Here is a 15,852-nt window from a genome sequence, read left to right as displayed (position 1 = left end):
GGATGGCATCCAGGTGGGTTTTAAATATCTCCAAAGAAGAAGACTCCACAACCTCTCTGGGCAGCCTGTACCAGTGCTCTGTCACCTGAACTGTAAAGAAATTCTTTCTCATATGACCCACATTCTGTTCTGTCAGGGAATGTTAATGGTACCACCACTGACAAGATTGCTTTTTAGGCATGTGTAAAATACAAGGATACTAAAGTTAGCTTCAGAGTAACCACCTTGTGAATCAGCCTAGTCATGACACTGGACACAGCATGTGGGTTATTTTATTTGAAGTCCATAAATAACTTCCAATAAAAATTCAGAAGAGTGATGGACTGAGATTTACAGCTATGAAAGTGAGAGCAGAATTTGAGATTTCAGAGCAGATTTTAATAGCTATTCAGTGACAGTTTTTTTTTTTTTTTTTTCCTCCCTCTCAGGACAGTGGTTGTCTTCTTTCTTTTTGGGAACAATTGATTCCCACAGCCTGGGAAGACACTAAAAAACAACATATGAACTCTCTTGACTCATCCAAGGTTATATTTCCATTAGCAAATAAGAAAAGGAGAAAGATGAGTTTGGGTAGTTGGGGCATTGAGCAGAGACTGATGGACTTATTGCTTTCAGAGTTTGCTTCTGGGTATTCCAATGTACGTTTTGCTTTTAAGAAAAGAGGAGTATTTAGGAGAGCTCAATATTGCTTTTGATTTCTTAGTGGGCTTAAATATTTTGTAACTATTTGTCTTTTAACAAGGCTTTTAATACTTGCATATTTAAACACTACTGCTCTGCAACCGTAGCGTCAAACATGACACACAAGTTTTAATAGTTTGTGCTTAGTTTTCACAAATGGTGCCTCCAGGAAACACAAAGGGCTTCAAATACTGGTTCAGATTAGTTGAGATAAATAACAAACCAATTTGACATGTTACTTCAAAACTAGAGCCTTTTAAAACATGTTCTTACAACTCTTTTGGGCAATCTCATGGCAAGGATGGTATCTGCAATTATGACTCTGGTAAGTTAAGATAAGACAGATCTTACTTTTGTCCTAGTATAAAACTTGATTTCAGCAAGAATGCATTACCTCAAAGAAGGAGGTTTGAACTTTAATCAGAGCTACTGATAAATGACAATGACTCATTTGCTTTTCTTTCCTTTGAAAGGCGTTCACATTTTAGCATGTACTTGAATATGAAACCACCCAGAACCCTATATAAAGGACTTTCAAAGACTCCTCCTGTTAGTACACCCTACTGGGCCGATATAAGGTAAGAGTTATGTATCTCCCTGGATAATTCTATAGATGCCAAAGACATATTTTATGTTACAATCAGAATGCCCTTATTTTTCCATTATATGCTATTTAGATGCTAACTTAAAAAAATGCTTCAAAGTACTTTTGTGGTAAGAGTATCTATTTTTTTTTGTTTTGTTTTGCAGTTTTGCAAGTTTTGCAGCTTTAGGTTGGCAGTGGAATTAAAATATGAAATAGAAATAACATAGAAATCGATAGAACACAAGTAGAAATTAAATGGATTTTAATTGCAAATTAAATAAACATTAAAGTATGAAATAGAAATAGAATGGAAACTGAAATTCAAAATAGAAATTAAAGAATAAATCAATAGAAATAGAAAATAAAAGCAGTGGCTAGCGTGGAAAAAAAGATCCCAAGTCACGAATATGTTTACATGTTTTTATGATCATATTTCTTTCTGACTTCTTGGAAGGGATCTCCATTCTTCAAGATGGAGATGATTTTGAAAGAGCCAGAATAAAAAAAAAATCATGGCATTTTAGAATTATTTTTGTTAAAATAGAATTTGCACCTCGAAAGTCATATCCTGGTCTCTTTATTTTTACTAGGTGACCCTCTAACTTTGTCTTGGCACTGTGAAGTAACTTTTTCAAAGGATGATTCCGAACAGTGGTTTTTAATTTCACATTTCAAAACTAACCCCCTAGAAATCATAGCTATGAATGATCTCTGGGGCTGTAAATCAGCCTCATCTCTGCTTCACTGCAGTCAGTAATGTTGAAGGGCCCTTTGGGACCTACGGTGGTATCACTGAGACGAGAATCTTATCATTGCCAAACATTGCTAAAAATCCCTTTCAGCATTTCCCTTCTCCCTTTTGTAGGATGAATTAAGTCCAGCAGGGGCTCTGATGCAGGCATCTTAGTGAATTCTAATTAATTGTATTACTCCCAGCTTCAATTCCCAGAGTTAAACAAATCAGCTTTAAAGTCTATGCTGAGATATTTCTTTTGATGTGCAATGTCTTTTTTTTTTTTTGCCATTTTATTTGTTGAAAAATACCATGTTTTCACTTTGAATTTCTTCCCAACAAAAAGCTTTCTCTTTGAAGCCAGAAATGAGATGAAAGGGAAGTTATTGTGTGGCTGTAGTGGTGCTATTTGGAGACTGCTCATTATTGGCAAAACAGAGATCTCATAGCTGTTGGTGGCTTTGAACATGGCCTATGGGGGTTAACCTCTGAACATAGAGGACGGTGATTTAGATACCTGTTGCCTGTTTAGCTAGTCTGATTTTAACCAATAAATTGCAGAGTCTGCTTGGGGACTCTGTTTTCTGAATTGGATGGAGATGATAGAGCTGAAAGTGCACCTTGGTCAATGCATATTTCCCTACTGTTCCCAAAGTATGAAGCAGGGCTGATCAAAGAAAAGGCTCAAGAGCAGATTGTCTGGTGAAGGTGACAGTAAAAAGAGAGTGCCTGTGAGTAAGGGAATCTGGGGAATTAGTTGGGGATTTTCCTCTAAATGTGAAAGAAACATACTCTGCAGGTCTGCTCACCTTTGGACTGTGTCCTTTCTCATCACAGCCAAAGGTAGATCACTCAAGATTAATCTACCTTTTAACAAGTGTACGTGCTTGTGGGAAATGCACCCTTTAAACTTGTTGTGGTTTAACCCGGCTGGCAGCTAAACACCACACAGCCGTTCGCTCACCCTCCCCCCTCCCTCTCTGGGATTGGGGAGAGAAACGGGAAAGTGAAGCCTGTGAGTTGAGATAAAGACAGTTTATTAAGACAGGAAAATAATAATAACAATAATAATAATAGTATTAATAATAATAATGTGTAAGAAAACAAGTGATGCACCATGCAATTGCTCACCACCCGCTGACCGATGCCCAGGCTATTCCCGAGCAGCCGGCCCCCCCACCCCGGCCAGCCACCCCTATATATTGTTTAGCATGACGTCAGATGGTATGGAATACCCCTTTGGCCAGTTTGGGTCAGCTGTCCTGGGTCTGTCCCCTCCCAGCTCCTGCTGCACCCCCAGCCTGCTCGCTGGCAGGACAGAGCGAGAAGCCGAAAAGTCCTTGGCCCGGTGTAAACACCGCTCTGCAACAATTAAAACATCAGCATGTTATCAGCGCTCTTCTCACCCTAATCCAAAACATAGCACCCTACCAGCTACTAGGAGGAAAATTAACTCTGTCCTAACTGGAACCAGGACAAAACTAATATTTATCTAATGAGAAATGTAGAATTGATTGATCTGATTGACATTTATACCTGTATTGTGCAGCCCAGAGAATGGAGACAGAGACTGGAGGTGAAATTGCTATTGTGGGAATAGCATGCAACTTTCCTGGAGGTAAGTTATGGGTAAATACAAAGCAGGATGCTGAATGAATATTGAAAAGCACATTCACTTATTAAAGTTGAGGTGGCATAAAAGAATATATTTCTCTCTTACTTTTCTGGAATTCATTGCTTTGCTACTTGTAGGATCTTTTTAAAAGTTCACACTGTGGTGAGAATCATTTGGTTCAAATTTGTCCACTGAGAGCGAGATGTGCAGTTCTGGCTGTGGGCAGGACATGGAGCTATATACGTGAAACTCATGCGGACAAACAATATGTCAGGAGTGATTTGAGGTTTCTGCATTCTGAGATTAGATGGTTGGAGATGTTTAGATAGCTGTGAGAGCTTTCTAGGTTCTTCTGCTGCTCTGAAGCTGTCAGTACTCCAGTAAAGCACTATAAAATGTGTAGCAGCAGTCTCTTACTGCAGCATTAAACACTAATTTGATTCAAGCCATTTATTGGTCCAGACACCCCAGTAAAGAGCCTCTCTTCAGATACATTGTTCTTGGTTACATCTCCGTGCAATAAATGCAACTTGTGTCCTGATCCTGCACTGCGCATCTTCAGAGCTTTTTTAATGAACCTGCCTCAAAAGAAGTTGAGTGATGGGAACCCTTAAACTACTCCATGTGTAGCTAGTGTCCTTGGCTATGTCTATGATGATGGACTAACCAGGGATGGTTAACTTTAGGTGGGACTGCTGTCCTACAGTCATTGTTACTGTTATCACAGTCTCCATCCCAGTGTTGGCCCATGCCAGAGCTCCCCTGGTCAGTGCTTGGGCATGATACAGATTACCACCAGCATGCCACAGGGAAGTGGAAGCTGGGAGGAGGATAAATGTGGGACACAGTGTGGATGCCATGTTAGCTGGTTTCAGGGCTAAGAGGATAGCATAGACATAGCCTCAGTGCCCATAGTTGGAGTTCTGGATCTCAACCACAGAATCATAGAATCATTTAGGTTGGAAAAGACCTTCATGATCATCAAATCCAACTATCAACATGACCTACCAAGTCCCATCACTAAACAGTGTCCCTTAGTGGCATGTCTACATTTCTCTTAAATGGCTCCAGGGATGGGGACTCCACCACTTCTCTTGGCAGCCCATTCCAATGTTTGACCACCCTCTCTGCGAAGAAAGTCTCCCAGTCTAAACTTCCCCTGGAACAACTTGAGACTGCTTCCTTGTGTTCTATCACTTGTCACCTGAGGAAAGCAACCAACACCTTCCTCGATGAAACCTCCTTTCATGATGCCATTGGCCTTCTTGGCCACCTGTAGGCACTGCTGGCTCATATTCAGACAGATATCGACCAGCATCCCCAGGTCCTTTTCTGCTGGGCAACTTTCCAACCACTCTTTCCAAGCCTGTATCACTTTGAGGGTCTGTTATAACCCAAGAGCAGGATCTGGCACTTAGCCTTGTTGACTATCATGTGATTAGTTCATTGATCGATCTAGCTTATCCAAATCCCTCTGCAAAGCCTTCCTACCCTCAAGAAGATAATCAGGCCCGCATAACTTACTATTGTCTACAAACTTATTGGGGGTGCACTTGATCCCCTCATCCAGATGACTGATAAAAATATTAATCAAAACCAGCCCCATTACTGAACCCAGACGAATACCAGATGGTGACCATCTACCAACTAGATTAAACTCCATTCACTTTGATTCTTTGATGGCCAACTTGCTAGAGATATTTTACTTGCTTGGAAAAACATCTTAAATCTTCTTGAGAGATTATTAAGAGTTTTGTGGGGTAACTTTACATTTAAGCATGCAGTGAAAGGATCAGTCATTCCTTTCCATCCTCCTGTCACCAAAGAATAATAATTTCTTTATCTGTGGTGATTCTACTTCAGCAAACTAGATATATACATGGGAGTTCCATGTAACAGATTGTACATTTCTACATATACATGGTGAAGGGGAGAACATAACTTAATCTTCTTTGAAATATTTGTACAACAGGTGAAGGAATTGACAATTTTTGGAAAGTCCTGGAGGAAGGCATAAACTGCACAGTAGAAATACCCCCAGAGAGGTTTGACACCAAAGAGTGGTATGATCCAGACAGTAACAAGCCAGGAAAAGCATGTACGACACGTGCTGCTCTTCTCAATGAGTAAGTCTGTTACTGTGCTGTGGCACAGATTTTTTTTGTAATTAGACTAATGTGTCCAGCCTTTCAGAGAGTACAAGCCACAGGGAGACATTACAAATTGGACCTAGGAACAGGTTTTCTTTTATGACAGGTTTTCTCACATGACAAACTTGCAGTTATCAAATTGCAGGAGTTCCTGTTATATGACATTTATGAGCACATTTATTCACAGGCCACATAGGATCTTTGGTTACATAATCCAACTTGTATGTTCATACCCAGCATGTCTTGATGTCACCTGTCACACAACAGGTGTGTATGCATTTTGGGTATGCACAAGTGCATGTGCATTATGCATGAGGTGGTATATACCATAACTGAGGTGGGCTACAGCCTGCCAGAGAATTCGTATGTCTACTTACAGACTGTGGAGGAAGGTGGCAGAGTATGGGCTCTGAGCTATATGAACTGCCTGGTGAATCTTGTCCAGCTTCAGCTTGAAGTTTGGCCAGCTCTGCCAGACCTTAGGACCTAATACTGTTCTGGCTCTAATTTAAATGAAGCTGAGACAATTTAGAGACAAAGCAAGAAAGTCTGTTTGCTAGATGGTCAAGAAAGGGATCTTTGTTACACTTGCTTGTAAACCTGACTATACATAATTTAATAAAAATCTTGCTTTTACCTGGACTGATACTGTTATGTATTCAAAAATAAACATTTTCATTATTCGCCCTCTTTATCCAAGTCAGTCCTTCATCATACTGGTGGATTATGTATGTATAAATATCCTAGTGTACAGAGAAGACACGGAGAAGCAACCTGCAGTATGTATCCCTTTACATCCCTGATGTCTCGTGAAATTATATCAGAGATATCAGCACAGCTGTATGAGGGCTATTACTTGTGCTAAGAATAGCAAACTACAGTCAGATCAACATAAGTGTCTTTAGTTTTAAATACACATTTCCCAAAAATCCTCATGCCTTTTTTTCCAATGAGAAGTTGACATGCGCAGAAGTAATCTTATTGGCTCCTGGGATTAACACTTAACAGGTTTGGATTGTGAGACCCAGAATTACTTACTTAAGTAATTAGTCTCCTATTAGACATTTAATTCTCCTCTAAAGTCAAGAAAAGACAGAAGGCCATACAAATGTGATCTTGGGATACAAGATTAAGTCTGAGCTTGGTTGTTTGAAAGTGTGGGCTTATTTTTAAAGACTTCTTAAAGATAAACACACATAAACGCATAAAATATTTTACATTTATTATTAGAGGGGTACAGGCATCTCTTGGAAGCATCTGAGCTGGTCCTATATCTGTTAGTTTTAAACTGTAAAGCCATTGGTCCACATTGCCTTTAAATAACTTAGAAGACAATATCTATTTAAAACTTGTTGCCAGGGATGACATTGCAGCAGAGGGAGTCTCATTCTGCAAATTTTCTTAATGTAAGGAGTCCTATTGGTACCAGTGGGATAATTCAACAGTGTGAATAAAAATCTTGATGCGTGGTCTTACAACTCTGAAATGTGGAATAGTTGATAAAAATACATATTTTGTGGCAGGAAATAAAATATCTTTGGCCTATAATATTTTCCTTCTGAATTTCACAAACAGGAACTGTGGTTTCAACATCACTTATGGCTTTGCTTTTCATGACATTGCAAAAAATGTATACTTTGGGTCTAGAAATAAATGTGTATTGTATACATATTATACCATTTTCTGGTCTATGTATTTTTAACAGATTTAATGTATTTGACAACCACCTATTTGGAATTAATAATATGGAAGCTGAATCCATGGATCCACAACAGAAGTTACTGGTAGAATGCACATACAAAGCACTGGAGGATGCAGGAGTCCCCGTAGAAGCCATCAGTGGCACCAAAACAGGTGTTTTTGTTGGTAAGAAAATTTCATGGTGAATAATGTCCATTTTAACCTCATAAAGAATGGAACACTCTTTTGTAAACTTTATTTGTATCTCTGGCATTGGAGAACTTAAGGCTACAGTACTATGACACTACTGGTTATTTTTTGGTGGAGAAAGAGTATTAGGTTACTCTAGAAGTTCATCATATAATTAACGTATCTACTGTTAGGTGTCCGTATTAGTGTCTTGAGGCACTGAAGTGCTTATGGACTTGAGATCGCCTGTATTCCATGTATGTCAAGTTCAGAGCTGTACATCCCTTTTGTTTTCTCATGTTAATGTGACATGTTTGATATTTTCATAGGTCTTATGAATCGAGACTATGAAATCATAAAAAGCAAATCATCGAGTGAAATAAATCATTATGCTGGTACCGGAACAGCAATGAGCATAGCTGCTAACAGGGTGTCCTACACATTTAATCTGACTGGACCATCGCTGACAATTGACACTGCTTGTTCGTCATTTCTTTTTGCTCTGCACTATGCCTTGCGAGCAATTAAATCAGGTAATGGACTGAAGAGATGGTAAGCAAAGAAGTTAGGATTGATACTTAATATTTTAGAATTGCTTCAGTGAATTAATAAAACTTTCTGTAGACTCATCTTCAGTGATAGAGTACTAAAAGATTCTAGTGCCTCAGAAATATTCACCATACGTGTAGAAGAAGGAAACCTTTTGCTGTAAGGAATTGTGTTACTTTCTTAACCATATCCTCATGTAGTTTTAGAGAACTGTATTGGTTTCTCTTTCAATGATGTACCTCAGTGACAGATTCCAGTCCTGAAAATTAAAATATCTCAAATAATGAATAGTAATATTAATATAGCCTGTCTATAATAACTGCCTTTTCAATCCATTAAGTTAAAGACAATTAAAATGTTTCTGTCTATCATCTTAGACCTCTCAACATGACTATGTTTCTGTTTTATTCCAGGAGATTGTGAAGCAGCTATTTGTGGTGGTGTAAACTGCATAATAGAACCCTGCACCTTTGTATCTCTCAGTAAAGCAAAAATGATCTCTCCAGAGGGAATAAGTAAACCCTTCTCTAAAAAGGCAGATGGCTATGGAAGGGGAGAAGGCTGTGGTGTTGTTTTCCTCAAACCACTGAAAAAGGTAAGATTGTTTGTGAAGTAGTCTAAAAGAAGACTGGTTGCTTGCTTGAATTTTTTATTTCCGATTCCAATAATTACTCTAGAAAAAAGGCTTTTCTAATTCAAGCTTAATATTAACAACCATTTATGCACTTCCCCTAGCATGGGAAAGACATCCCAAATTTAAAAGTTAGTATTACTGTCTGTCTGTTCTTGGTTCTTTTTCTCCTATATAGGGAAAGCATGAGATTATTAAAGATAATTTTCTCTCTCTGTGAAACAGGCAATGGAAGACTTCAGCAAAATCTGGGGTGTTATAAACATCAGTGCAGTAAATCAGAATGGTAGGTCTATAACTCCAATCACAAGACCATCTCAAATAGAGCAAGAGAACTTACTGCGCAGCATTTATGAAACTCATGTCAATCCCTCCATTGTGCAGTATATTGAAGCACACGGTACAGGAACTGCTGCTGGAGACCCTACTGAAGCTGCAAGCCTAGGTAGTATCATTTGTAAAAACAGATCTTCGCAAGTTCCCATTCTGAAAATCGGTTCAGTGAAAGGAAATATTGGCCACACTGAATCCGCTGCTGGAGCAGCAGGGTTAATCAAAGTGCTTCTAATGATGCATCATGGAAAGATTGTTCCATCTTTGCATTACTCAAAGGAGATGAGCAGCATTGATACAGAGAAGTTAAACCTTGCAATTCCCACAACTGTTGAGCCCTGGGAAGACTCCGGTGAGTATGGAAGGGTGGCTGGCATCAACTGCTTCGGATTTGGAGGAACCAATGCCCATGTTGTAGTCAGGCAGGTTAAGCAGCCAGAGCCTCTTCCTGCCTTTAAGAGGCCACTGGAATTAGTTCTGCTGTCTGCAGCATCTAGTAAGTCCCTTCAGATGACAATTGCAGATACAGCTGACCAGCTGAGCACAAGAAACTCCATAACTCTCCCAAGCCTGGCCTATACCTCTGCCTGCAGAAGAAGCCATGCCAACTACAGGTACCGAAAAGCATTTGTCACAAACTCTCTCCAACACTTGCAGCAAGAGGTTATGTCAGCAAGAAGCACTGAATTTGCCATGTCAAAGGTGGAGCCACAGCTGGTGTTCGTGTTCTGTGGCAATGGTGTAACGCTGAAGGAGTTCAGTGAGGCAATGCTGAGCTCAGAGCCCCTGTTCAGAGACAAGTGTAAGGAAATAGAAGCACTCTTTCAGAAACACGCTCCTATCAGCCTCCTGCCAGCAAAAGGTCGCAGCTCGAAGGAGTTACTGAATCCGGAACTCTCCCAGCCCATGCTTTTCACCCTGCAGGTTGCCTTAGCTTCCCTTCTGAAGTACTGGGGCATTAAGCCAGTCGCTGCTGTTGGCCACTCAGTGGGGGAAATTGCAGCAGCACATTTTGCTGGGTACCTTTCCCTGGCAGATGCTGTCAAAGTGATTTATCACCGGAGCAGGCTGCAGGCAAAGACTCCCAGTGGCAGGATGTTGGTGGTTGGAAATATCCCTGTTCAAGAGATAGCTGAATGTCTGCATCCCTATTCAGGAAAGGTGTGCATTGCAGCTTTCAACAGCCCAGTTTCATGCACCTTGTCTGGAAATCCGGATGCTGTGGATGCGGTCCAGAAAGATTTAGCTCAAGCTTTCAGCCAAAGAAACATCTTTCTTCATGTTTTAAATGTCCCAGCTGCCTACCACAGCCCCAGCATGGATATGATACTTGGGGAGTTGGAAGAGACCATACAGCCTTTAGAAAAACAGAAGGGGGAAATTGAAGTAATTTCAACGCTGACTGGGATGGCTGCTTCTGCAAATGACTTCATTCAGGGCAAATTCTGGGCCCGGCATACTCGTGAGCCTGTTGCTTTCACTCAAGCCATAGAAACTGCAGCTAAAGACAGGGAAAATGTGGTGTTTGTGGAAATAAGTCCTCACCGAGCATTGCAGCGAAGCATAAAAGAAACTCTAGGGAGAGTCACTCATGTGTTCTCTTCTTTGCAGTCTGATGTGGAGTATCAGACACTCTTTAGCCTAGTAGGAAATCTGTTTGAACTGGGATATAATCCCAACTGGCAGCACTTTTATAATGGCTATCAAAGTGTTCCAGTGGCCATTCCACGGTACCAATTTGATCGTAAAAAAGTCACGACCTCTCCAGCTATCCATCAACAAGCAAACCAAAGAGGTGTCAGCTCCAGTCATCCTTTGATTTATAACATGAACAGTGACAGCACAGAATTTGGCTGCCTGCTCTCTCAGGACACAACATCCTACTTATATGAGCATAAGAACAATGGTGTGCCTTTAGTCCCTGGTGCTTTTTATGTAGAGCTTGGTCTGGCCTGTGTGATGAGCAGCTCAACACCTAAAGTGCCTCTGAGTACTTGCCAGTTGAGTATCAGCTTTTCAGCACCATGTGTTCTCACACAGAATTCCCAAGTCTTGAATATCAAGCTGAGACCACAAAAAGTAGTGACAGCCTTTGAGATACTCTCTTCCTCCAATGCAGTTTATGCTTCAGGCCAAGTTACAAAAATGTCTGATGCTGTTGTGGAAGAAAGCAGCATCTCCTTCCAAGACGTCTATCACAGATGCAGGTCAGTGATTAGCACAGAGGATGTTTATGAAGCACTGTCTCAGGTTGGCTTTCAGTACGGCTCCGTATTCAGGCAGCTCAGTGATGTGCATTATTGCCAAGAACTAAAGGAAGCTATAACAAGCATAAAGGTGAACAAGGAGACTGTCAGAGAGATGTACAGCTACTGTATTCATCCAGTGCTGCTAGACTGTTTTCTGCAGATGACTGCGGTCATGACCTCAAAGACATTGCAGTCCGGAGCAGGCTTTCCCTCAGGGATAGGCAGCCTGGTGGTGCTCCGACCACTGGAGGAAGAAATGATGATATACATGAGAACAAGTAAATCCATTGGGAACTGCTTAGAGGTCTGTGGATGCTTCATGGACAAACATGGCTCTGTTTTGGCTGAACTCAAGCGTGTTGCCATCACTTTCATGAAGCAAGCGTCTTCCAGAGACAACGAGTTCATGTTTGAAAACAAGTGGGCAGAAGTCTTTCCTTCACAGATGATTGGACATCTGGGTGCAATGCCCAGAGTCCTAGTGTTTGCTGACAAATTTGGGATAGCTGAACAGCTCAAAAAATATTTGCATCCTGATTCCGGATATGTTATGTATGAAGACTGGGAAGCCCTCTTGGAAGTCCACAGAGAGAACAAAATGAAAGCAGAGGTTAAGGATTATGATGAAATTCTGTTCTTGTGGGGAATTCAAAAGTTAAACGAAGAGTCCCCAGTCAAAGTGGTAGACCAACTGGCAAAGTGTTGTGAAGCCTATCGCCAAGTTATTGTGGCATTAAGAGAGAAAAAGTCCCACTGTTCAATCAGAGTTATCAGCTACAGAACAACAGAAAGAAATGTAGACCACATTAACTGTGCATTTGCACTTTATGGCATGACCAGAACTTGTGTTGTTGAAGTTCCAGAAATTACATTTCAGATAATTGACCTCAGCTCTTCCAGCTCCCTGGACATCTCAGCATTATCAGACGTTCTTAGCAAATACAGAGGTGAGGAATACCCAGAAGTTTACATCAGCCAAGGAAGAATTTATGTGGCTGAAATCAGGCGCACACCTTTTGTAGATGCAGATTACAGCCAACCCATAAGACCTCTCCATAATTCAGAAACATTCACTTTGTACACTGCTGATCCATACACAGCAAAAGACTTGTCTGCAGAGTTATACACCAGCACTACTACTCGGCTTGAAAAACAGAGCATTGAAATTCAAGTGGATAAAATATGTCTCCACTCAGAAGATTATTTTCCTATTAGTGTTTCTAGTCGGAACTTTGGTAATACACTGTACTGGAATTCCCAAGCAATAGACAAACACAGACTTTTAGCTCTTGATTTCAGTGGCACTGTAACGGCAATAGGTGTTGATGTGAAGAAAGTTAAAGTGGGAGATCATGTGGTTTCATGTTATCCAGCTGCTGCATCATCCAGAATTCAGATTCCAGGAACAGTTTGCTTCAATGTAAAGAAATTTCCTTGCTTTCAGAATGTCCCTTGTGTGTCATACTTTATAATTGCGTGGGAAATCTTAAGTCAGAGGTTACCCAAGGGGAAACATGGCAGAATTTTGGGTATTATTTCTAAGGAGCCATCATCAGTTTTGTGCCAAGTTCTTTCTGCAGCAGCAGAAGAGATGGGCTGGAAAGTTGTACTTGCAAGTCCATCTCCCGATGAGTTCCAGTGTATAAATGTATGTAATGCCCTTGTTGTTCTTCCTCCAGTACACAGACTGTCTCAGCAGGATTTGGCCCACATGAACTTTCTTAAAGATGTGGTTATAGTATGTGGCAATCAACAGTCTGAATGTATTCATAATGTCAGTGGATTTGATCATGAAAATATCAGCTTTCATGTCCTCACACTTAGTAGCATTTTACAGAAAGCATCTCTAAAGGAATTGCAAAAGACTATGCATGTGTGGCTCAGTTCAATAGACATGAAACGGTTTAAATCTCTGCCAGCTTCTGTTTTTCAGCAAAATGAGAGCTTTGAAAGTAAGCACTCTGTGATGTCATATTTTACTTGCAAATCTGTCCCACTTGCTGTACTGAGAAGGCAGAGGAACATCACCATGGTTTCAGATGTACCAGTGTATGAACCCCAGAAGAAGATATTTAAGCAGAATGCTGTTTACGTAGTAGCAGGGGGTCTCACTGGACTTGGCTTTGAAACTGTGAAATTTATTGCCAAGAATGGAGGAGGGTGTATTGCAATACTTTCCAGGAAAACTCCAAGTAATGAGAAGCAAGAAGAGATAAAGGCTTTGCAGCAGCAGTATGAAGGGAGCAAGATAGTGTTTGTGCAGTGTGATGTTACTTCAACCAACGATGTTGAGAAAGCTTTCCAGTCCATTGCAAAAATATTTGTAGGCAGTCCAATCAAAGGTGTCTTTCAAAGTGCTGTGGTTTTACATGATGGCCGTCTTGAAGTTCTGAAATTGGCTGACTTTCAGAAAGTTCTGAGCCCAAAAGTGGCAGGGACCATAAATCTTCACTGGGCTACCAAAGGCCATGAGCTTGACTACTTTGTGTGCTACTCCTCTGTTACTTCTTTTCTGGGAAATTCCACACAGGCAAACTATGCAGCTGCAAACTCTTTCCTGGATGTCTTCTGCCTCTACAGGAGGAACTGTGGGCTTTCAGGCCAATCCATTAACTGGGGTGCTTTGAACCTTGGCATATTGTTCAATCAAGACCAGATTCAGAGCATTCTGGCATCCAAGGGCATCGATGTCCTTCAAGTGCATGAAATTCATGAGTATCTCAGGAAGAGCTTACTTACAAATAACCCACAGCAAGCTGTTGTCAAACTCAATTTTCAGACTTTGTTTAATCATGTTTTTACTCGGATTTTATCACTCAAAAATCGCTTCAGGTCACTTATGTCAGAAGAATTCAGGAGCAAGCTTGAAATCTCTGAGAAAACTCAAGACCAAGGTACTGCTTTAGTCAAGTCTGAAGACTATATTACCTCACTGGTGAGTGAGCTCACTGGAGTGACCCCAGACGAACTAACCATGAACACACTTCTTTCATCATTAGGCATAGACTCTATGTTAGCTTTGACAATTCAGAACCGCGTCTTTCAAGAAAGAAAGGTGGACATACCTCTCCTGAAACTGCTTGATCCTCACACCACTCTATCAAGTTTAGTAGTAGTTTTAGGAGATGCAACCAATGGAAATGAAGTTGTTGAGAAAAAAAACTCTGCAGATGATAGAGCAGAACAGGGGAGCTGGCTATAGGAATCTTCTCATCCAGGAAAGCTCTTTCAAGAATTGTGTAGTTTTCAACATAACTGGACCCTTTGTAGTATCGCAGAATATGTTATTGCAAAGACAAGGTAGAACATCTGGTTATGCTGAATGTATTCTTCTGTGTTGACCCAGAAAACCCCACACCGGTTTCTTCTGCTGTTGCACTATAGCTTTATTACTTTCAGTCAACATTCTGACTTGATCCTTTCAATATCTTTTACCTTTGTTTTCAGTATTTTTAACTGGAAGTAGGTAAACTAATACATACACAGTTATTTGGTAAATTTGTGTATTAAAGCACATTGCGTATTTTTAACCATATTAAAGTCTTGATGAAAATGATGAATTCACCATTCTAAATGATGAATGTCTATGTATAGTAACATTGTATTATCACAATTCATTACCATTATTATATTCTTAATGTATGATACTTTTTTTGATTATTATTGAATGTGTATAAGCTGGACATCTTTTGAAACACTCTTCTAGATGTGAATTTAAAAGGCTTCTTTCAAAAAAAAAAAAACCAAACCTTTATATTTTCCTTATATCGTGTCTGCAAAAATGTTAACAAAAATGTCAGTAAAATAACCATTTTTGTTAGTCTTTCATGAAAGACCAAAAAATAAACAAGTATAGTTCAAAAGTTTAGAAAGCAAAAGCTAAAGTGTACCTCTGTCCTACTTTAATTTTTGTCCTTCCCCACTCTCCGAGTTTAAATCTTCCTAATCATAACAGCTGCCCCTTACTTTACACCAAAAAGAAAATATCAACTTTTCCCCCAAAGACGCTGGAGGAAACTATTTTTATAATCTATTTAAATGAGAACAGGGTCTTTGTGTTGTTTCTCCATTTTATACCTAATTACCATTTCCCTCTCAGATATCCCTTGCAGTTCCAGCAGTTTTCCCCAGTGCATGGAGCATCCAGCCGTACCCTAACACAGGGACAGCACAGCGCCTGGCTGGGAAGGCAGGGGACCTCTGAAATAATGGAACCAAGGCATGGTTTGCTTGCTTTGTTAAGGAGCACTGACTTCACCTAGAGGGACAACACATCAGCATCAAATGGTTGGGGAGGAATAGCCTTTATTCATAGCGTCATTAAAGAACTGTGGCTGGAAGAGACCTCAGAAGGTCGCTATGTCCAATCTCTTGCTCAGGGAGGATCAATACCAAATTCAGACAAGTTTGCTGATAGCTTTGTCTAGTCAAGTCAGGAAAATGTTCAAGGATGGAG

The 15,852-nt window shown here is 40.3% G+C and overlaps 1 protein-coding gene across 1 annotated transcript; it reads left to right on the top strand.

Annotated features, from left to right (window-relative positions):
* Positions 1–1,178: 1,178 nt before the first annotated feature.
* On the top strand, positions 1,179–14,952 carry LOC106042648 (mycolipanoate synthase-like). Its single transcript, XM_013191692.3, has 7 exons — positions 1,179–1,259; positions 3,550–3,618; positions 5,588–5,741; positions 7,471–7,631; positions 7,964–8,167; positions 8,597–8,778; positions 9,040–14,952. Exons 2-7 carry the CDS (start codon positions 3,558–3,560, stop codon positions 14,596–14,598), a joined length of 6,321 nt encoding a protein of 2,106 aa, XP_013047146.3. The 5' UTR covers positions 1,179–1,259; positions 3,550–3,557; the 3' UTR covers positions 14,599–14,952.
* Positions 14,953–15,852: the final 900 nt, after the last annotated feature.

Source organism: Anser cygnoides, chromosome 2, assembly GCF_040182565.1.
Source record: "Anser cygnoides isolate HZ-2024a breed goose chromosome 2, Taihu_goose_T2T_genome, whole genome shotgun sequence".
NCBI lineage: Eukaryota > Metazoa > Chordata > Aves > Anseriformes > Anatidae > Anser > Anser cygnoides.
The sequence above is the reverse complement of the archived record's forward strand: the minus strand, read 5'-3'. Positions and strand labels throughout refer to the sequence as shown.